The sequence below is a fragment of the Hylaeus volcanicus genome, chromosome 5, assembly GCF_026283585.1.
Source record: "Hylaeus volcanicus isolate JK05 chromosome 5, UHH_iyHylVolc1.0_haploid, whole genome shotgun sequence".
Lineage (NCBI taxonomy): Eukaryota > Metazoa > Arthropoda > Insecta > Hymenoptera > Colletidae > Hylaeus > Hylaeus volcanicus.
In genome coordinates this window covers 7,179,206-7,202,642 of record NC_071980.1, presented here as the reverse complement: position 1 = coordinate 7,202,642, position 23,437 = coordinate 7,179,206, and the positions used below count along the sequence as shown (strand labels likewise).

The window sequence follows — 23,437 nt, the reverse complement described above, 5'->3', positions numbered from 1 at the left end:
TTAGTTAAACCTAACCAAAGACACATAATTGTGTCTTGGAATACAGGAAAATATAAGCGAGAATGATGATAACATTGCAAAAATGAAGAAAAAATAAAAAATTTGCGTTCGCTCACCAGTGCTGATCATCATTTACCAATTGGTCAGTAGTGGTCAGTAGTGGTCAGCATTGGTCAGCATTGGTCAGCATTGGTCAGCATTGGTCAGCATTGGTCGCCCCCTGGTCACTCTAGGCCAGCCTTGGTCCTCGGTCGGCTCAACGCGCACACGCGAGGTCAATACGACCTTTATCGCCCGAAGTTTACGCGAGGACTGAAGACTCTGACGCCTGGGACGACTTATCAGTCGGGGAAGGCCGAACGCGGATTGGTCGACGCGGATTGGTCGACGCGTGTCAGCAGAGTCTGTCCGATCCAAGGACAATGGAATTGACGAAAAGTTAATATTACAGAAAAATGATATTCTCGATCATTGTTTAAACAAATACTGTTAAGAATTTATTTAACTATTGTAAAAAATTAATATTTAATTGGTTCAATCAGTAGATATAAAAATATTAACAAATTTTTCACGATTACTGTATACAATAAATACTTATTCTTAATCGTAATTGTTAACTACGATTACACGACATAAACCATGATTCATCAACAATATTATTTCCTTTTATATTTTCAGATGTTCATATCATACTTTTTAATCCTTGTATTTACGTGACGAGAGAATTAAATAGAAATAAAAGTAATTGAATAGAAGGAGACCGATTAGAACTGACGTCTGTTATAATTAGATCTGCTTCTCCTTATCTCGTTATTTCGATTCTGAAACGTTCGCTTTCGATAAATGAACAATTCTTCTATTATTCAGAAAATAATATTAATAAATCTAGCTCTAAGCATTCGAATCCAGCCAACGATAGCAATTCCAATGTCTGTCACACTAAAACGACGAAATGGATAATGACAGCCTCGTACTTGTTCCTTCCTCGTTATGTATAGAACGTGATTGCAGAAATTCAATTGATTCGTACGACGATTTAAGTAGTGGAATCATGAATTATTCCAGAAGGTACTTCGCGGACGGGTGAACGCGAAGCGAGGAACTGTAGTTTCAGATTGGATTCTCCGTCGTTTAGGAGTTAAGTCGAAATACCGTATAACGTTGCCTAGGAGAGAAAGAGTTCATCTTTTATTCGCAGCCACCAGAACTGTACTTTCGCGGACATAGAAAAGCATTAAGTCCAAAATAAAGTATTCTTCGTCCTGCATTTTAATGCATGCTCTCTAGCGACTCGTGAATCTCTGTGATATTTTGCGATAGAGAGCTCTATTTCGGTCGACCATGACGGTTATCGACGGGGGAGATTTATTTCGATGACTGCTAACAGTTATGGATTAAGAGAACAGTGTTCTCCGTCGCTCATAATTATACTTCTTTAACTAGAACTCTGTTTGGAAAAAGCTCACAATCTACAAGAAGACTTTTTGATATGTAGTAATACACATTAAATCACGTTTAATAATAAGTAATAAAATCATATTCCTTGAAATTTAACACATTGAACTTCATTTTTAAATCGGGTATAAATTTATGCAATTATGCAATATATTAATATAGGTTAACATTAAATTGTACGTAGAATTAAAGATATAATTAAAATTTAGTGGCAGGTGACGCACTACTTTTATAGTTTGAAACTTCGAAACGTATAAAACGGTAATTCAAATAAGAAGACAATGGAAAGATTTGAGCCTCAAGGAATTCGAGAAATTCGACACAATTTCTGTAATAGCTCGGAAACATTGACGCTATCGAACTCGGTTGCTGGATTCGAAATCGACTCGACCACATTCCGCGGATCACAAACGTAATTTACCCTCCGTCGTTACGGTTCGTTAAACATGCGACAAGTTTTCGCCAACAAACGCGCGTAAATTCGATCAATTCTGATCCGACGCCGCGATAGTTCAGCCCCGCGTTTCAGCGTGAACGTTGCCCCGCAGTCTTTTAATTTCGTTATCCTCGGGCTCGCTATTTTCCTAATTACTCGCTATACGTCGCCGGTATCGAGAAAAGCTACGGATACGGGATAAGCCGAGTTAATGCAAGAGGGATGAAGGACGGTTTCGTTTACACGAACCGAGGAAGCAGTTCTTTGTCACACCCCTGGCCTGGCAGGCGCTGGTTAATCGCGCTTACACGCGACACGGCATAAATGTGACGTAACTAATCTCCCGTAGCACACGCCTGGAATAATCGTGTAGTAGGTAATCACTTTCCGTGAAATAGCGATCGTCGCGCGAAGGAGTTACGCTCGTCACTTTATTTGACACGAGCTAACGAACCGGATAATGGCTTGTTGCTATATATCCGAAGCTTGTTTCTTTCGGACGGCGTGTTCGATTGTCGAAGGATTTTCCAAAATGAGTGCAAGATTTTGTTTCGTATGTGGGAATTTTTAATTTCGATGTATACCTCTTAGAATTTTTTAACCGTGTCGGAGGGAGCGTTTGTACAAACTTTCATTGCATGTATAATTCAATATTAGTTTGTATTGGTACATACTATCCATTAATATGTCTGTTAACCATTTGAGAACAAAACTCAAAATACTTTACTGAACACATTTTTTATTTTTACAAATTATTTAAAGATACGTGTACAAATGAAATTATGGAAAGGAAATGTCAACGAGATTATTTTGATATCCTCCAGGACACGAGCAACACACATTCCACTATTTTTTAATAGAAACCATAGGTACTTAAAAAATTAATTTTAAATTTCTGCTTAGCAGTAATAACCAGTTGATGTATATTAAAGATCGCCCTGACGATTAACGAATACCAAATATCTGAACCTAGTAAACAAGTAAACTCTCAGGGAGCAAGGTGACAAACTATTTCCATCGAATGCTTACAGCTAGTCAACATTACAGTGCGCATGGCAGCGTTCGAAGTAGGTTCTTCAAGATGCAAACTGCACAGCGTTATCTGGTGGTTAGCCAGACACCTCCGAAAGTTCCTGAAGGTCTCCGAATTGTTCAGAAACCATCTACAAAGCAGTCGGGTGGACCTTGTACGTTAGCGATTGGTTTCCAATAGACTATATCGCAGTGTTTGGTATTCCAGGACCATAGCGTCGAAGCTCTTTGATAGGTGGAAATTTGTAAGGCTTTAGCTTGGAAAGGAGTACCCAAGAAATCCACTTATATACCACGCTTCATCGCCAAAATGAATGGCGCGGGTGTCTTCCAATGCTGAGTATCTTAGGTGCCATTTTAGAGTCATACCATTTTAAAGAAACCTATTGACATTCATGACTTCGTGGACTCAGATGTATCGAATACTTTTCTCTTAAATACAGTTTACTTTACTATAATACAAAGAGAAGTCCAATGTATAAGATTGGAATAAAATTTATAAAAACTTATGAGTTCCTAGACTTAGATTGCCTATATTGAAATTAATTTGGTGACAGAAAAGTGTCAAACTTTTCTTTCGAATACAATTTACTTAACTTTACTATAATACAAAGAGAATTCCAATTTATAAAATAATCGCACATATTTTTCGTGTATTTGACCAATTTCGAATGAAATCTCGTACAGGTTACTGCAATTCTAATATTTCTATCAATTCTAGGATATTTACGAAGAGGAAGGCCGATAGTAAACGTCGTATCGTCGTCGACTCGTTGTCGAGAAATAGAAAAGCTTTTGTTTGCACCCCCAGTTCCTTCCGGTTTAATGAAACGTCCGTGTCCACAGACACAACGACTTAATAACTTCTTTTCAGCGAGCAACATCCAATTCGTCCTACCTTGAAACTTACACCGCTGCATTGAAATGCAATAACTGCAACGGTGACGCAACCGTTGCCGAGGAACTCGCTTTCAGACGAGACTCTTTGTATCCGGGACAGGAGCAATCAAGTTTCTTTATTATAGCGCGAAAGCAGAGGAATATTATAATCGCGATGGGAATCTTAACGTGGAATGTATGTCGAACTGGTACGAACATCATTTAAAATTATATCGAACGCAATAAAGACTTGACGCTGTGTAAACAGTGTTGTAGGAAGAAGATCAATTTTGTTCGACTACACGAGAAAATCTTTTCTTATTAGATTCGAGAAAATAATAATTCCGACGGAGTTAATAGACCTCGGTGAGCAACGGAGACCTTATCCGAGCTTTTAATTAAATTGACATCGTTTTGAAATTTTCTACCTTCACTTATCGCAGGGGAACCATTAGCAGATTAATTCTTGTTGCTACGTTTCAATAAACTTTGTAAAAATCGTACACGTGAAACAGTCGTATCTTCGTACAAATATTTACTTCGCCTCAGTCTCGGAAAAGTGCGTGTAAACGAGAATATAAATGAGGACGATTGATTTTCGTATGAAATACGTAATATTCGCGATGTGGATTCATGAAACATTAGATGAGAGTGAGATGATTCAATTTACTTCAGAAAGATGTCGAGTAAAACTTGCTCGAATTTCTAAGAATCGAACTTTTTGTAACACAAACGATTTTTCAGTTTCCTTTCTTCAATTTAATCGGTTCGCTCGTGCGACAACTCGTTCAATTTCTATCCCTTCGAGAATATTTTATTTTTCGAGGTGATTCCCGCCGCAAGTGGCATCGAAATTCCATTTTTTTTTTTTTTTCGTATACGAAGGAACGAGCGCGCACAATTCCGTTCCAGTCTTACAATCCAATGCGAAATAGCTCGTTTCCGAGCGAGGAAAGGGGCGATATTGCGAGAATAACTTTCCGTGAGCGTCGCGAGCATGATGGAAGCCCTTACGTGGCCAGAGAAAGCCCTCCGCCAATATTGGTTTCGAAATCGAACGTCTTATTCGAAGCTTCTTAGCGACAAAAACGGATATATCGAAACAGCTTCCCTCCGTGAAGCTCCTATTTCCCCTGGTGATGGCCGTTTCGTCGTGGATTCCCGTTCAGGGTGTGCGTCTCTGTCTCTGCGCGGTTATTTTCTCCATTTTCGTGATTTTATATACATACACCCACGATGGACCACGCGCAGTTTCATTCAATTCCGTCCAAAACTTTCGCGAGGAAAGGTGCCGAACGCTTCGCGGATAACAAGCTTTGGTTGTTCTCATTCCAAAAAAAAAAATAGAAAGATAATAAAACGATCTGGGGCTTAGTGGAACACTAGGCGGAGTACTTTTTAACCCTTCGCGGTCACCTGGGATCAAAATGACCCCAAGGAGATAGAGATTAAGATAGAATTACTATAAGCTATTAATTTTATGAAAATATATTAAAAATTGCCAGAGTTATGATTTTTTTTTACGCATTGCCATCTTGCTGATTTTTGTTCGCCATTCTGAAAATTTGATAAAAATTTTTTGCCATGATATTCTCATTCCGAAAGGTTCGAACTAATATCCTGAATTTTCATGAGTCTTTCGGAACGATACTGGCAACGCGGCAATCGTTTAAACACGGCTGGGGTCATTGGGACCCTCTGTGACCGGCGCGTTATTTCCAGAACGTGTGACCCCCCCAGGGTTAAGGATAAAAATATCCTTAGAAGAGGTCTATTTGTTCGCAAGATTCGTACGCTGTCAGCTGTTAGGCTCCGGAATCATCTGTTCTCTAGGCTTTAACCCTTTCAGACCTGGCGTCCACCAATCGAGGACGCGAAATTGAAAAATTACCGATTCGTTCCGTACTAATTTTAGTCCAATTCAACTCTAAAAATTAAATTACATTAGTACGAAAAAGAAGAAGTAATTCAGGCCTGGAAGGATTAACCACCCCTATGGTTTCGTGAACACCTGAAGTTACTGTTTAAAGTCTGCCAAACAATCATGTGTCCGGTACAAAAATTTTCCAGGCTCCGGAGGATATATACCTAACGATCCCACGCTACTTTCTCTATTCCAAAAGTAAATAGAGTGACAGTGCTATATTTGCCCGAGCGCTGCTATCGTTATCTCCAAATTCAGATCTCCAAACAGGTATTCAATCCTCGATACGCGACACCAAGCACGTCCCTCTCAGCATCCAGTGCCTGGGAGAGATCCATTACATTCATTTTCCTTCCCTTTTTTCCAACGTCTTTTTTGTCCTGCGAACACTCTGGGCGAACGCGGCGATACGAGTTGAAAAAAGTTTGAGGTCAGTGCAGTGGTTATAAATCTGCCCGGTCGGATCCTTCGGGGGCGGCGTGGTGGGATCGTTTAAAATTCCAGATTGGTCCCGTTAAAAAGTTTGCTCGTAAGGGCGCCGGTAACCGTGGTCGATTCTTCATCCTCGCCGCGGTCTCGAGGGCTGTTCCTGGCTTTACGACGCCGTGCGGCCGCCAGCCGTTGACACTTTTACAGTGTCCTAATTCATTCGATCAATGCGCCCGTAATTAGGCGGCATTATGCGAGAAGATGAGTCGTCAAGTTTGGAGTTCCCTGACCCGGATCCGCTCGGAAAGGGTTGACGCGGACGGGGAAATGTCGAGGGAGGGAAGTTTCCAATGCGAGGCTGTTGAACTTTGACGAAAGTGGATTTCGAAGGAGGCCGGGGACCCAATGGAAAATTCGAACGGGTCGGGAAATTGCTGGAGGATTTTTCTCGTAAACTTCCGGTTGACGAATTGCCTTCGAATTGTCCACGGAACGATCCGTGAATTATCCGAGCTTTTATTTTTATATTCGCCTATGCGCGGAGGAATTTATTCTAGTATTTACGTTAATACTCTGCACGAATTTATTCGGTGTTTAATAAACACTGTCTATACTAATACGGTATTTAACTCGTTGCAAGTTTAATACATAAGAATATCGTGCAGTGCCTTGTTCTAGTACGCGTTTAAAATGAATCGTGACAATCGTAATAGCACAGAAGGAATTTCTCTCGTATCAAATTCTTGGTCCAAGTTTCTTTTTTTCTCAGCTCTCCTCCCTCTTTTATCGATCTCGCTTTATTTTTAATGGAGCTTCGCGGGCTTACATTTAACGTCATCGAGTGACTGATCGGGTAACAGCACGCCCGTGTTCTCTGTTTACTCGATCGATTATTCAAAAGGTGCAAACGTTTCGAAAACTCGAATTGTTGGTTTCATCCATGTTTTAGTCCCCTCGTCTATGCAGAGCGTATTTGGTATTATTTATCGCGGGATATCGCGACGCATTTTTCGTTATTTATTCCTTACCCGAAGCATCTCTTCCTTGTACACGAGAAGAGAGATAAATCATCGCCTCTAAGGAACTTCAAGCGTGCGGTGCGCAGCGAATTAATGCGAGCTTTAACGTTCCTAGCGTTCATAAATTCCGCTGTTATTCTGCATGACACCTTAATTATGACACTAAGCTCGAGATTGTCTCTTAACAATATACCCCAGAGTTACATTAGTTAATTCGCACTGCGTGTTCCTCCGAATCGGAACTGCATTCAGATTCGTTGGAGTTTCATCTCCTTGAAACATTTGAATTAAGGTCTATTTACACGTATCCGTAACGTGTCAGTTCCGTAACCGTTCAGTTCCGTAATGTTCCGTCAGTGGCAGTGATTTTAAATATTCTTCTGTTGTTTTTAGAATTGCCGTGTTCACACACGTCCGACACCGCACCTTTATTCTATAATTTAATAATTAATTACTCCACGGAACCTCAGACTGCTTTTTTCAGGCGGTTTTTCGTGCCATTCGAACAGGAAAACTTCAAGAAAACGTTGAAAAGTCTCCCAACAAAATTTCCTAGACTTAAAATGTCCCCTCAGAGGAAAGATTCGACAGCAAGCGATTAATCCTAATCGATGCAAGTCGAATATTATCCCAGTGATCCTCTACGTAAATCTCTAGCCCATACTGTTTGTAAATACTCTCGAATCGCTTGGCTGCGAAGCCAATTCTCGCCCAACGCAATGTAACCCACATTCGAGGTGGAGAATTCCTGGCGAAAATATATATCGAGATTCGGGATGATTCCTGGGCAATGGCAGACGAGCAGAATTTCGCGGATTCCTTGATTTCTCGCGTAAAATGCTAGCTCGTAGCGGTTAATTGCGAAGGAGGAGCGACATTGTGTCTCAGAAATGCTCCCGGTGATCGAATACGGCGTTCTTGACGCGCGACTCGACGGATGGCTTTGCCGGATGCCGCAGATTCCGACGGAATTCCGACCGAGACGGCGCGTGTGTCGCGAATTCTGTCGCCAGGGATTTCGCGAGCCTTTGGCTCCCTTAGTTAATCACTTGCGTAGATTTGAGCAAGTAACATTATTATCTGGACATTTTGGAATCTTTGTTTTGTCGATATATCGCATTGGCTTTAAACGGAGGATAGTTGAGGTGATGTATTCAAATGTCGAATTTAATTAACAGATTTATTTAGTTCTCTCTAGTTTGTAGGCTGTATAACATTATTCATAAATGAAGGATAATTAAGGCGGTCCATTAAAAGATTCAGTATAGTAACAGCTGTGTAAAGTTTATTTATTTAATTCATTTATACTCGTGGTTTTCGAATAGTCTTTATAAATGAAGGATATGTAAGGCAATTTATTAATAGATGGGCGAAGTTTATTTATTTAATTCGTTTATCCTCGTGGTTTTCAAATAGTTTGTATAAAGGAAGGATAGGTAAGGCATTTTATTAATGCATTCAATTTAATTAATAGATGTGTAAAGTTTACTTATTTAATTCGCTGTACCTTGTTGCTTATATAACATTGTCCATAAATTAAGGATAATTAAGGAACTACATTAAAACATTCAGTCTAGTAACAGCTATGTAAAGTTTATTTATTTAATTCATTTATTCTTGTAGTTTCCAAATAGTATCTATAAATGAAGGATAGTTAAGGTGTTGTTCCGAAATATTGTGTCTAATTAACAGACTTATTTAATTCACTCTACCTTGTTGGCTGTACGAAATCGTCCGTAAATAAACAAATGCAGGGCAGTTAAACCTAACGAGGCAAAATGTAAGGTCTATTTAAGGTTTCTCGTGCTCCTCGGAATTAATAACTCGAAATCGATACGATAAGATACCCCACGTTAAATTCAAAGTTTCCAAGTAATGTTTCCGCGCGAAGTCCTCCCGCGGCAAGTTTCCACCGTATTTAGCTCTCGAGTGTACGAAAAGTTGCCACCCTATCTCCGCTGCCCCATATTCGCAATACTTACCCAAGCGGAATGCAATCGACCCCCGATTCGTATATTCCTAAACTCCAAACCGATCCTGAACGTATCGAAGCCCGCCGATGATCCAAATTTAAAGCGGCCGTGCGATATTTTATTCTCCGTAAACAAAAAAAAGGCTCCAGGGTGCAAAGATAACTCCACGGGCCACAACTCGTCCCAGAAAGAGAAGAACGACCGCGGCGAGATTTTTACGCGAGACAGGAGACACCGCGAATGCAAATTGCAAGGCGATCGAAACGGTCGGCCAGTAATTCGCGGCACACCCCGTATAGGACGCTTAGCCACGTATGAACACACAGGTGCACGGCTCGTAAGCCGGGCGCGCGGACGTGATATACTTGGCCGGCGCTCGCAACGTGACACTATTTTTCCTGGCGATTTATTACCGCGGATTTATCACCGGAGATTTATTTCTACGGAAAACAGGAAGGAAATTAAGTCAGGAATCTCGTCTCCTTCGCGCCTGACCCACCACCGCGCGCGCGCCTACCACCCCTATTTTTTTCGACGCGACGCTTTCACCACGATTGCGCGAAAACGACGAGGTTTTCAGGGGCTTCGACGATTCGAGGCTCGTAACTGGACGAGGATTTGTTTGATAGCGGTGAGAATTTGCGAGGGAGGACATGGATTCGTGGAATAGATCGCGATAGGGGTTGTTTGGTAAAGCACAACGATGAAGGGATGAAAGGAGATCCGATTTCCTTTTTAACCCTTCATAGGTCACGGTTATCGATTGTTATCACTAAGGAAGGAGATTTTATATTTTTAAGTTTCTATGATCATCCACAAAAAGAATGTGAACAAAATTCCGACAGAGTTTTGCCCTGTAAAGGATTCAATTGCATAAACGAATGACGTTGTCAAAACGTGATTTTTTGCTGTCTGTTAAATCCTTGATAAATCACGCTCGACTGTATGTTATTCGTGGAAATATTCGCGAGGAAAATTGTTTAATAGATGAAAGGAGATGAAAAATGTAATAAAATTCTCCCAGGATACGATAAAAAACTATACAAAGCACATCCCCGTATTTTCGCATATCCTCTTCCTCGAATTTTAATAAAAATTCATTCGGCAGCGAAAAGAATGGCACAGTTGTCCAAATCGAAAAAGTAGATATTCTATCCAACAGAGCTTGAATTATCGAAAGAAAAGAAAATTAAAAATCGATGCAATAATCAAGCCGAATCGAATCGAGTTCCGGTCTGTACGCCACGTGTCTTCACAATACGATCACTCTCACCAAGTGACTCGCTTTCGAGACCCATCCTCTCGAGGAACATCTACTACTCCTTTCCTTCTTCAAAAATAAATCCAGGTGACCTATCCCCAACGCTCCACCCTGTACATCTTTCGTTCCACACCCGAGCTATCCATCTTCCTGCCAAGCCAGGCCGATCCACCCCCGGGAGAATTGAACCCTGGCGATTATACGCTCAAGGAAGTTAGCGCGTCTAATTGTACTCTTCGCGCCATCGGAGACTTTCTCCGTGAACGAGCGATCGTTTCTCTCCTGCACGAGGACACTTCCAAGCGAAACTGGTGTCTCGAGTGTTAAGCTCCAAAAGCGGATTTTTAATATCGCGGCGAACGTTTCCGTGGCGCCTCTGTGCTGGAGGATTTTGTATAGTATTCATGGCGGTCTACGCAACTTTACCACACGAAATATTGCCTACGCTTTCGATATTCGGCGTCGACTTTATCACCCGATATATATTTCAGCTGGATTACTTGGTCACTTTTAGAGATAAGGGAGGATGCGTGGGGGGAGGAAAGATTTTGCTCGAGAAGGGAGTAATCCGATGTCGATTATTCTCGGAGGTGGAGCAGGTGGTCCACTTTGTTTCTTTTGTTAGTTTTAGAACGTAACAAATGTTTTCGTAAAGGAGAAGTAATTCAAGGACATTTAAAAAAAAATTTGAAAATCGTAGAAAGTGCAGGTTATTTTTTCTTTTATTAGTCGTACCATGGAATGTTTATACATGAGGCAAGCACTATGAACGTCCACTTCAAATTACAGCGCTTGATTTGGTATCCATAACAGAATAATTAATTCCATTTAGGAATTGTAATTAATTTAGACATCTCGTGGACGATTGGCTATTTGTAAACATGTTCGTACTGTTCTACGAAGCAATTTAATCCATTGCGACAACGCTAATGTGAATTGGTTTTGAGGGTATTTAGTGATAGCAGATACTATGTAAACGAGGGGGTACGATTAAATAAGAGAATATGAGCGTGAGGTCAAATGAAACGAAACAAGTATTTATAAGAAGCTTTTGTTATCCTTGGATCTTCAATTCGTTATTCCAATATTACAAAATAAACTTAACAATAATAACGTACAATATTAAAATCTTCACCATGATTAAATTGTGTCTCGTTTAAATCTGAATAATTAAATATCTCATGAAGGAATTTGTAGAATTTGTTCTTTAGACAAATTCTTTAGACAAATTCATGATGAGCCCGTAACACAAGGTAATTTATTGTATTATTAAGCCCTTAATTGTAGTCTGAAGTCAGCAGGTATAACACAGGCCTAACATCTTGCGTATGCGAATAAATAAATTGAACGTACAACTACTATAAATAATTATTTTTCTCAGTTCGTCCCATAACTAAAAAAAACCTCCGTTCCTCGTTTCTTCTGGGACCACCCACTCTAAAATTATTAATTTTTAGAAACAGTCGAATCATATAGTACACGAATATAGAAACGATACTCCTCGACTATTTTCTACGAAGACCGCTGGCCTCCCCCTCGGCGCATTTTTACGTCCGCCGGGGGCGCAAATGGAAAGCGTGAAAACCATTTCCCGGTCTCTGAAACGCGACAGAACTTCCCGTCCAATAGCGTCGTCGAGGGCGACGCTAACAAGACAAGCGGAAAAAATTTCGTTCGCATCACCCCCACGTGCACCGTTTCTTTCACGCGACCGAGCAATCTCCCTCCGATTGGATACTCGATTACATCATTGTCACAAACAATTCCAATTAACCGAGAAACGTAGCAATCAGGTTTCGAGTTCGGTCTTTTCAGAAGCCTGTCGCACCACCGGGAAGAAGGAAAAAGAACGATACCGTCCATTAGTCGCCATTCAGCGCCCTCGGTTCCCGTCGCGGTCGTCGAGCGTTCCCCCGCGTTGGACTCGAAATGCTGGATTCAAGGAGTACAGGTGGAATTTGGAATTTTAGGATCGAAATATTTTGTACTCCAGGTGAAACTAGGGAGGGTTTAAGTCGTCGTTTTGCTTTGTTCGATTGTTTTTAAAAATGTAGAACGTTAAACTTGACGAAGAACAGAGGGGAGCCATTCCGGTGTAAATCGATTATTTTCTGTTTCAGAGATTAGGAGTTTTGATTAGGACTGAAATATTTTGTATTCCAAGTAAAATTATGAAGGGTTTAAGTCGTCATTTTACGAGTTTCCAACTCGTTGGAAAATACAGGGCGCCAAACTCAACAACTTTTCTTTACATTCTTTCCCGATACCGACCTTGCTAAATGAATTTTTATCTCCGAAACGATTAAGTGTATCGAACTGCTCTTTTTTTTTGTTTTCATCGACAAAGATCAAGCATATATTTTTTTAATGATTTCTGCAACACGAACATTATAAATAGATTCATACAATTCTATAGTCTTAGATGAAATGCGAAGCTCAGACCGAACGTGGTACGAATAAAAATAACATTCTAGAACCTTAATTAATTAATTATAAAAAGAACTCCGACCGCGCGAGTAGGTACTTAACAACCAATTAAGTTCATCCCTACCTCCCAATCGCGTAATAAACCTGTTTCGTCGAAACTATAAGTTTCAACGTGTTAATATAGCCGGAGAAATTACCCCTGGAATATGGATAAGAAGAAAAAAAGAAACGACGAAAGAAGAAGCCGTGGCCGCGTTCGGGATATTCCAAGAATTATATCGGCGCACGAGGGTCCATTAGCCGGGCCAATTAATTAGTATCAACCTGGAATTTCCGTGAACCGAGACCGGCGCGATAATTTGCGTTAATCGTTCCCTTGGCCACCGTCCAGCTCGAATTACGAGAAACACCAAGGGGTGGCCGGGTCGAGGGGTCGGGCGTCGTAACGTCTCCGGCTTTATTTTCTTAACCCTTATTGAATAGGCGATCGCGGTCAGGCGGTAGGCGGGGGCAATAGAGATCGAGTATTTTCGAAAGCAATCGAGTGAATCGGAGGGTGCGGCCACGGGGGCCGGTTCTACCAACCGTGGATGCTTGGAAAGTGGTTGCGAAAGGGGGGTTGGGAAGACGGGGTGGGGGCTTCATCGATTTCTTACACGTGGCCCAGTAACCAGCAACGCGTCTCGTGCATCCAGCGTGCCCGTCATTGGGTGTAGCCGTTATCTGCCCGTGTTACGGGAAAACAAACCCCCGACCCCGAGGGTTCCGAGCTGCGCCGATAACCAATGGCCTTTCGAACTCGTTAAACTTTTGTTCCGTCCCGTTCCTCCGTGGGTTTAACGGTCGACACGCGAGACGATCGCACCCCGTTTCCGGTTTAAGTGCACGGTAAATTTGTAAGCTAGCGCCGGATCGGGGTTTAGAGCTTTCGGTGCTCCTAACCGCTGCTAAGGGGTGAATTAGTTTTTTCGCGCACGCAGCCATTAACGCTGCCTGTAATTTATGGAGGGTCGGACGTTAGAAACAGCGAGTTCTCTTTTTTTCGAAGGGGTCAAAGGTCGGGGGAGGCCTTCTAAGGTAAATATACGGTGTTAAGCTTGATGAAAAAAGAAAGAGAAGTCAATCCAGGTAGAATCAGGAGTGAAATATTTTATATTCCAAGAAAAATTGATAGGAGTTTAAGTCGTCATTTTGCATACTTCCAACTCGTCTGCAAAATACAGAGCGTCCGACTCGACGATTCTTTGTTTACATACTTTCGCGAAACCGACCTGGGTAAATTAATTTGTATCTCCGAAACTATCAACCCTATCGAGTTCCTTTTTGTTTTGTTTTTTTTATCCTCAACGAGAAGATCAGCCTTTGGAATTTATCACAAGACTGAACAAAAATTCAGATTATACAGGAATCCAAATTCTCTAAATTTGGAGTTTGGAGAAATTCTAATGATCACAGAGAGTGGACTGTTGTCGGACTCCGGTCGAACTTCGTCGCGTTGTTCGTTAAATCGACGCGAAACCGTGGCTGAGAGATTTTAACTTGGCGGACGTTGAGTCAAAGTTCACCAATACATGCTAAACAAGTTCGACGCCTACTGTACTAGTTCGACCTACATTAACATTTCGCTCGAACGCGTCTGGGGCTGAGCTTCAGCGGCTGCGGTACGTTCGATTTTTATGGTTCGAAAACTCTGTTTGAAACACGTTTTTCGAGAGCAACGCATCGTCCAATGTGCGATGGCTTTTTACATCTTCTGAAGTTGATCCACGTATGTGTGTGCGTGATCTAGCTAGCCTTAAATATAACGTCATCAACAGGGGACGATACTTTGCTTGAAAACGAATCGAAAATGAAGAATGACATTTTTTCATAGGAAGCTCCGTTCTCGTAAAAATAAATCGAAAGGTTTGGCTAACCATGTCTGACCACGACTGGCCAGTTCTACTGATTCTGGCATCGCCTAACGTACCATAGCTCTACTACGCAAACTGCAATTTTTTAAATGATTACAACTAATCGAAATGGACACTAACATAACAGAAGCAACGTAAATTAGCAACATAAGTAGAAATGGCGAGTAATGGTCAGACACGCTGGTTAAATCGTACGCGTGCTCCAAGGAGATTCAAGACGAATTTTCTCCAAATTGAAAGCTCAAATTAAAAAACGAATAAGAAAGGGATATTTCGAAATTCAATCCCTAAGGGGTTGAAACCGCGGGATGCAGCTAGTGAAATATAAATGTGAGGTATTAATAATGAACAAAATTGTGGTTAAAAGTCAAGTTCTGAGAAAGCCAGAAACACCAATATATAAACTTTACATTAAATAAAGTTAAGAGATATTGGCTAAGATTTATTTTCTGCCGGCTCTACTTTGCATTTAATCGGGGAACAAGTTGGCAATGAAATAGCCAGAAACACCAACACAAACTGTACATTAAATAAAGTTAAGAGATATTGGCTAAGATTTATTTTCTGCTGGCTCTACTTTGCATTTAATCGGGGAACAAGTTGGTAATGAAATAGCCAAAAACACCAACACAAACTGTACATTAGATAAAGGCAAGATAGATTGGCCAAGATTTATTTTCTACTAGCTCTATTTTGAATTTAATCACGATACAAGTTGGTAATGAAAATGTAATCCGAGCTATTCAAAATAACCATGATTGCGATTGTGAGTCAAGTTCTGAGAATCCCAGAAACACCAAAGTGAGCTTCAATATTCGATGAAAGGATGGTCTTGATACACGTTCACGCGAACTTGATAATTAAAACATCTTGTTTACACGGCACACGTGTACGAACTTCCATTATGCTCTTCAAAGAGCTCTCCCTGACCGAAATCGGAAATTTGAAGTGTTCCCGACCGATATTTTCTTTCTGAAAAAAAAAAAAACGTCGGAGAAGGGTGGAGCCAGTGAAATTAATTCAGGGCGTTGCATGCTCTAATAATTTACGGAGTTTAATACCGGCAAAGGAGCAATTAAAACTATTTTCGCGGTTCACGTGGAACATAGAGGAAGATACCTCGAAAAACGATTTCATCGGCGAGTAGTTTAATAAACGGACGGGTTCGATTAAAACTACCGAATAAACTTTCCGGCGGGTTGCGAAAAACTTTTCGAACAAGAAATCCGCCTAAGCTCTAAAAGTGAACGAACAGTCCTCTGCTGGACGTCGTCCCCATTTTCGGCAGAATTAATTAGATTTTTCATTGAATTTAAAATTGGATATTTTGGAGGAAGTAGCTGAATGTTTTTTCCGAGGAATTTTTTTTCGCGGAAACTTTCGGACGATACGCACGCGTTCTCTTTTCCCTCATTTTCATACTAACAGTATGGAAAGCTCGGAATTTCTATGAATATGAAACGATAACTTTCCGTTAGGAGATCGCGCGTTGTAGAGCCGCGATATTATTTCCTTTGGTTTTTTTTCTTTTTCGAGGTTCTGCGCGGGGCATTAAAGTTGAACATTTATAGAAATGTTAGAAAATTACCTGAATTTGTGGAAAAAAGGGTATCGATCTTTGACTTTGCTATGATTCAACGTGAATGTTAGTAGCTCTAATTGCGTCTCGATTCTGAGTTTCAATAATTTCGCACTGAGCTCGGCGTTCGATAACGTTAAACAGCATTTTAGAGTTTGTGCAAGATGCAGGAATCATCTTCGTTAGTTTCCCGGAGCATTGTTGCTTTCAATCAAGCTTTAAGTGTATTGAAATGTGTTCAGACGGTATACGATATCAACTCGACTCCAAGTTTACAATAACTGTTTCAAACTCTGCTATTTGATATCTGAATTTCATCGTAATTGGAAACGCTATCGCGCGGCTTTATTCAAAAAGGATTCGCTTATTCCCAGAGAAGCTTGTTCAAACTAGAATTGTTGGACTGATATTATGCCGAGTGCAAACAAACGAAGATATAAATAAATATATAAAACGTCAAGATGAAAATGCATGTTAAAGCATACCTTTGGACCAGAAGGTACTGACGTTTCTTTTATATTAAATTCAAACAAATAAGTTCACAGGATGTTTTCATTTGTTATCAATTACGTAGTCCCCCTCGTTATCAACATCCTTTTGCTATCTAGTGGACAAACTTTCAATACCTGATCGGTAAACATCATTTGGTACGCAACGAGTTGATAACCGATAAATAAGTATCGATAAATAAATATTCGCAGAAACGACATTACTTTCTGGTCCACCTAATAAAATATGAATGTTCGTAAACATCAACAGCATTTTTCTTTTACTTCTCTATATAAAATATATAAAAAGTTCTTATATTAATATATAAAAAATATCTGTATATAAAAAGGAAAATTGCTTTGTAGAAAGTGAATAATCAAAGTTCAAAATTGGAACAAAAATATTACCTCATCCCGCAGTCGATATTTTATCATACGAATTCGTGCTAAGAGTTTAGTTATAGTAACCAAAGAAATTATTATTGCTCCACTGGAGATTCACAAGTCACCATATCGCACTTTCCCGTTAATGAAGCGCCACTGTGTACACTGTAAATTTCAGCGAATCGCGGGCCGTAAGTCTTTTTAAATATCCACTGCCGCGGATAGATGGATCGTCACGCTGCGCCATTTAGTTATCTACCGTATGGATCGCCGTTCCGTTAAAAGTTAACGCGGGTGTCCCATGCCCTCCAATAAATTTTAAATTATATCCACCGAGAGAGAGAGAGGCGAATTTATTTTGTCGCTGTGGCCGGCATATTTACTGCGAAGCAAGTTTTACGATTGAGGGAGAACGAAATCCCGCGAACGTTTCGATGAATCGCGCTGGTTGTTAGCTTATCTCGACTCCGGGTTGACGAAAGGATGGAGAAACGTCACTCATTACCGGCGTTGGACCAAACTAATTGAAGGATCGGTTATTCAAATGATGTTACTTCTCTGTTAATCAAGATCCCACCGAGGCCACCTGGTGGATCTTGATAAAAAAAATGAATCGAAAATGCAGAACGAAGCTTGCTGGCACGATGGCTGCGTTATCGAGAAAATTGAGTTTTAAACATTCGCCGGGGCGCGCCGTTCGATACGGCGCGACTTGGCTAACGTGTCCATCGTTGTTTCTACTCGCGTTGGTGTTCGTGGATCGTGTGGCATTATCCGCTCCAATTCGTTGTAAATTGTTAAAGGATAAGTAAGATTGACGGAAAACAGATAATAGCGCATCGCTCATCAACTGTTTGCGAACACACGGCACAAGTAGAAACTCTGGTAATGGTCAAACGCGTCAGCCCACTCGCAATGAATCCCGCGCGCGCGCCACACTAATTTCTAAAATCGAATTTCTCGAATATCAATCAATTTATCAATTATTAATCAACTATCAGCTCCCGACACAAATCACTGCTGGTAATTCTGTATATATTGGTCCATTTATTTTTGTCGTGAGCTCCTACAACAGTTCTTTGTAGTATGCAAACGAAACGTCTTGGAAACGTCTTCAACTTGTCAAAAATTGCACGTCAATGGTTATTCGATCCCTGATATTTTTATTTACTTTGAGAACTTTGTTTTATACGAACTCCTTTAATTATCAAGAACTGTATATCGAGAGTCTACGTTATTTCATTCACAGTGGATGGCTAATTGGAGGAATTTTAATTGACTGACAGAACTGGCAAAAGACGTGCTCTAATTAGAAGTTTCGTGTCGCAGTAGTTACTGGTCTGAATTAATTTTAATGTAGGAACCATGTACTTACAAAGACAAAGGCTAATATTACTTCTCGCGGTAAACAAAACGAGTTTACCGCCTCCTTAAAACACATTCTCGTCAAACCGAGCCGGGCTGCTGGGATTCGTAAATAACTTTAACAGTCCCAGGTTGAAATTGTTTCAGAGAACGCTCTGGTTCCCCGGTACTTACATTCCATTACATTAAACTGCTCGCTAATATTGCATCGCATTGAGCTTTACGACAAATATATCACGGCGATGCTTATGAACTTGGGCGTACGATCACAGGATTCTAGATCGAAGACGTTTCGTGGAGTATCCCCAGCAATGATTCATCGAGAAGAGTGCCAGAAGTGTCGTGGAACGTCGAGGCAAAAACGAAACTCGAGGTATAAAATAGATACAATTTCTTCGAGGAGCGAACCACTTGAACGCTCGTCGAGTGTCAGCTTCTTCTCCAGCGTCTGATGCTCGTTACGGCTCCATTTTATTTTTTTTTCGCAGAACAATGACAAGAGAAGAGGGAGGAAAGGTATTTCAGAAATGGCTCGTCAACGTTCATAATTTAAACCTTATTGTAGACAAAAAATAAAGCTGCGCTAGTACCTTCGCGAAGCACTCCTTCGGGCCGGATAATCACCATCCCATTGTATTTTGAAAGTCGCCCTGTTCTCGAACAAAATAATTGTCGCGGACGTACTACGGAACATCGTTTCTTAACGGGAGGTTTATCGTTCATGGCGATGAAAAATTAGATTTTTTTTTTTTTTTTTACATAATTTGCATCCTTAAAGTGTTTGGAACGCGTTGGTAAGAGGACATTATCGTATAATATAAGTTCATCGCCTCTATTCTATATTCTACTTCTATACCCGAAAAAATACTTTTCATTTCGATGAGAGGATAACGGTGACGCTATTAGTCCCTTTTCTCCGTCTATCGAAATTCCTCAAGTCAGGGAATACAACACCATCAACTTTCGAATAGTATGCAGGCAATCCTTAGTAACAGAAACGAATTTCTCAAATTAATCAAGGTATTAATGAAATATAACATGTTAAATAAATTATAATTAAATCGTTGTCGCAATTGCAGTCACTAATAATCTCGTAGTCGATCTGACCTTACATAAAGTAATTTAAATAAATACTCCCGAAGAAAGGTATCTTGTGAGAATTCAATCTTCCACAGGTCTCTTGGTTACGCGATTCCTCTGTTAGAAGTTGCACCTTTCGATCCCTTCTCATTAGTATCTCCCATTGCACTTCTCCGACCTCGTTTTCTATAATCCATCTTTGCGCAACCTCTTCAAGAGTCGCGAGCCTTGTTATTCGTCGCGTTCACGAAATTTTCGCCATGAAACCGTCATTCGGATGCGCGTAATCAAACGAGTCTCGCGAACATCGCTCCACCCTGCATGAAATTTGAATCCAGAAAGCCATGCAATCTTCGTCAACCTTTTCCAGCCGAATTAAACCCAACCGTAGCAGATCCAATTTAGCCTCTGTCACCGTTCTCCTGTTTTCGTTGGCTGCGACGAGCTCGTGTTCTCGTTCTACACAGATTTAACGTTCGAGGAGTTTTCACGTGGTCCATAAAAAGGGGAACTCGTCGTTTTATTTCCCTTCGAATATAATGTCTCTTTTAATTTTTTATCTAGACGAAGGCACGTCAGGTATTCTACAATGTCTGAAACGAAAACAGCGAATGTATACCTGGGGCTAGAATCCTCCTTTTGGGATTTAGGATCCCAACTGGGTACGTGTCGATATTAATGAACGCGTTGATAGAGTAGACCCATTACTAAATCCCAGTACACGGATCTCGAATATCGCGTTTCGTCGACAAACAAGCTAGAAACAATACCAGATTCGATGCATGGCCGGTTATGGTAATCCTACCTCTAATTTGCTGGTATCTTGCTGGCCTCAAAGGTTTCTATGGTTCAGCTCGCTACTAATGAAGGAGTGATAATTATCCACTGTAGGGCAATTCGATTCTACGATTCTCGAATGACGGAATCTTAGAAGTACGACGAAATTTCGACCCCACTGGGATATTACCAGTGGGAAATTTCATTTCTCTCCATGGAAATCGATCGAGCAGACCTTGAAATGCGATGGAAGAAATCTCGATTTTTCATCATTCGACAGTGCTCCTTATGGAACAAAGGATAAGCTATCCCTCGAGATAAAAATCCAGTATCCTCATCCGTCACGATTTTTGGGATTTCGACGATAGGCTGGCCCTGCCTCTTGTTACCAATAAATCGTGGAAAGCCGCGCATTAAGAATTACGGTCGAGGGAAAGTGGGTCGCGAATCAATCGGGGGGAAGGAACCCCACGGAATTGTTGCGGCTCGGTCCTGGGCGGTTTCACCGGTTGGGAAGAGTAATCACTGCGGAACGGGCCTGCCAGCATAATTAATTCCTCAGCCGAGTTTTAGGGTCGCTCCCGGCGTAAAACGTTAACGCGTCCCTCGTCATTTTTCCTTTTTTTTTTTTTTTTATTCCTGGTACGGTCCCATCGTTCCTGGACGCTCGACGGAAATTAATTCGATGTAACGTCAAACGCGCGAAAGAGACGAGCGACGCCCAAAGGATCGTCGGCTGAGCCGAGCCAGAGGATCGGAACTTTGTTCGCGGATGTACCTAGCGCGTTTGCTGTCCCGTATGCCCGCTGGGGGTGTCGCGGCCATCGTTGTTTCATCCCTTATTCGTTTTTGCGAGCATCGGTTATTCCAGCGGTGAAAGAAAGTTTGATCGATTAAATTCTCCTGTGCGGCGGGTGGTAACATTTTTGTATTCACTTTTGAGCTTTTCGCGATCGACTCGACCCTGGGTGACCCCTGGATTACGAACAGTTCGGTGGCTACTCGAGGATTTTGGAAGAGAGCGGACCAGGAACGCTCGAGCTTGCGGTCCAGACTGTGGTCCATTTCTTGTCCGATGAGTCGCGCGGGTGTTCGCTTCAAACATTTAATGTTTCGTTTGAAAACACTGGAGAGGTCTGGGACAAGTTATCGAAGAATGAAGAAGCTCTGAGAACGTCCAGAAGTCGGATTGTTCACTTGATAGGATCATTGATCGCGTCGTAATGTACAAACGCTCGGATATTGAATTTTCTATTAATGGTATAGATGAACATATTTGGATGATAATTGGCAGAAATACTGCTGAAAGTGTGTACTTTGAATAAACATATCAAGCATTCACATCAACCATTCGTCAGCCCCAGAAAAAATTCCCAACTGTCATTAATTTGTAAAAGACGATATTCTCCCATAATCCATTCCCAGTATTATGAATTAATAAGCATACGAAGAATTAATTCCCATCGCTTCTGGCACACAATAATCTGCCATTAGCGCAGCCCATGCGAATTCTCAGTACCATAGAAGCTTGTCGGCTCGTATTATTTCTAAGCAGCGTCCGCTTGTCGCAAAATCGATAGACGCTGAATCGTTTCGCCGTGGCAAACCTGGCACATAGCTAATTTAATCATGCGGGTATTTATGTCGCAAAGAGAATCGAACGAGCTAAAGCTGGAGTTACGTTAAGACTGCTGCAACGCATCTCTGCGTCCGTCAAATTGACGAACGGTCTTTCATCGTAATGATCCGCCCTATTAGCGCTCCACGGAAATTTCGAGTACACCGTTCTGCCGATTAGAAGCTCGCCGATTAGGCACACGTGAATTCCGGTTCCCGGAAAATGGAAATGGAAATGCAACCGACGTGTCTATCGTAGGGAAGATGGTTTCTGTAGCGACCGCAAGGGTGGCTCGTGAACCTCGATTTGCGTGTGTGTTCCGAATTCTAAATGACCGCCCCTTGCGCTCGCCCTGCTCATTTTCACGATGCTGGGAACGCTTCCTCGCTCTAAATACGGAAAGTAATTTTATAGCCTGCGTAGGTACAGTTTAAAGCAATGGTATGCTTCGATAAACGCACTTCGTTGTGTTTGGTGAATTTTTTTATTCCCGCGTAGCTTATGTCCTCTTCGATCCTATATTCGAAGATGGAGGTATCTGACTTGAATCTGTAACAATTAATAAAATAGAATAAAAACGTATTAAATATCATGATATTCAACCGTTCTCGAATTCTTCGTACGTAGCTGCGCGCAGGTTTCCAGAAATCGAGGGATTTAGGGAAAGAAGAAAAATTGAATTTACATTTTCCCCTCTGTTACATATATATATATATATATATATATGCACGTATGTATTTTATATATTGGATGGAAATATAAAAGGCTTTGCATTCTGCAGAAGGATTCTGCGCGTCCCGTATTCGCCGACTTCCATAGCGCGACGAGACGCATTAATAAAACGAGATTTTAATGTGACTCTTTTTTTTTTTCTATTGCAGTAACGAAATTCATCCGTATTGGAATAGCTGACAAGAACGACAATCCGCCTTACTTCGACAAAAACCTCTACGAGGCTGAGGTAGACGAAAATGAGGACATTCAGCACACGGTCCTCACTGTCACCGCCAAAGATCATGACGAGTGTGAGTAGATACATTCGAAAACGACAGCTTTCAGTTTTTCAGAGTTCGAAGCCCGCGATACTTCTTTCGCGAAGTTTCTTTCGTACGCGACTTATTATAAAAATTTCTAGCACACCTGGTCATTAACGAACGTCGAAGTTCCTGATTTCCAATTATTTAAATAACTGCGTTTCGTCTTGTTCAAATTATCACAATTACATAATTAAAATATACTTTATTCCAGAATTTTAGACATAAACTCAAGAACATTACATACGCGAATTCTTCTCTTCGATCTAATAATCGAGTAATATTTCGTCGTACGTATTCAAATTCCGATCTTTATCCAGTAATTCAATCACGGCGAAAGTTTCAACCCTTCGTCAGCCTCCTC

The 23,437-nt window shown here is 41.1% G+C and overlaps 1 protein-coding gene across 2 annotated transcripts in view; it reads left to right on the top strand.

Moving 5' to 3' along the window:
• Positions 1–23,437, top strand: part of LOC128877532 (neural-cadherin-like) — a 187,387-nt gene that overhangs the window by 142,900 nt on the left and 21,050 nt on the right. For both annotated transcript variants that reach the window (XM_054124911.1, XM_054124912.1), the window contains one exon: positions 22,921–23,064. In XM_054124911.1, the coding sequence (XP_053980886.1) occupies positions 22,921–23,064 (144 nt within the window). The remainder of the gene's footprint in view (positions 1–22,920; positions 23,065–23,437) is intronic.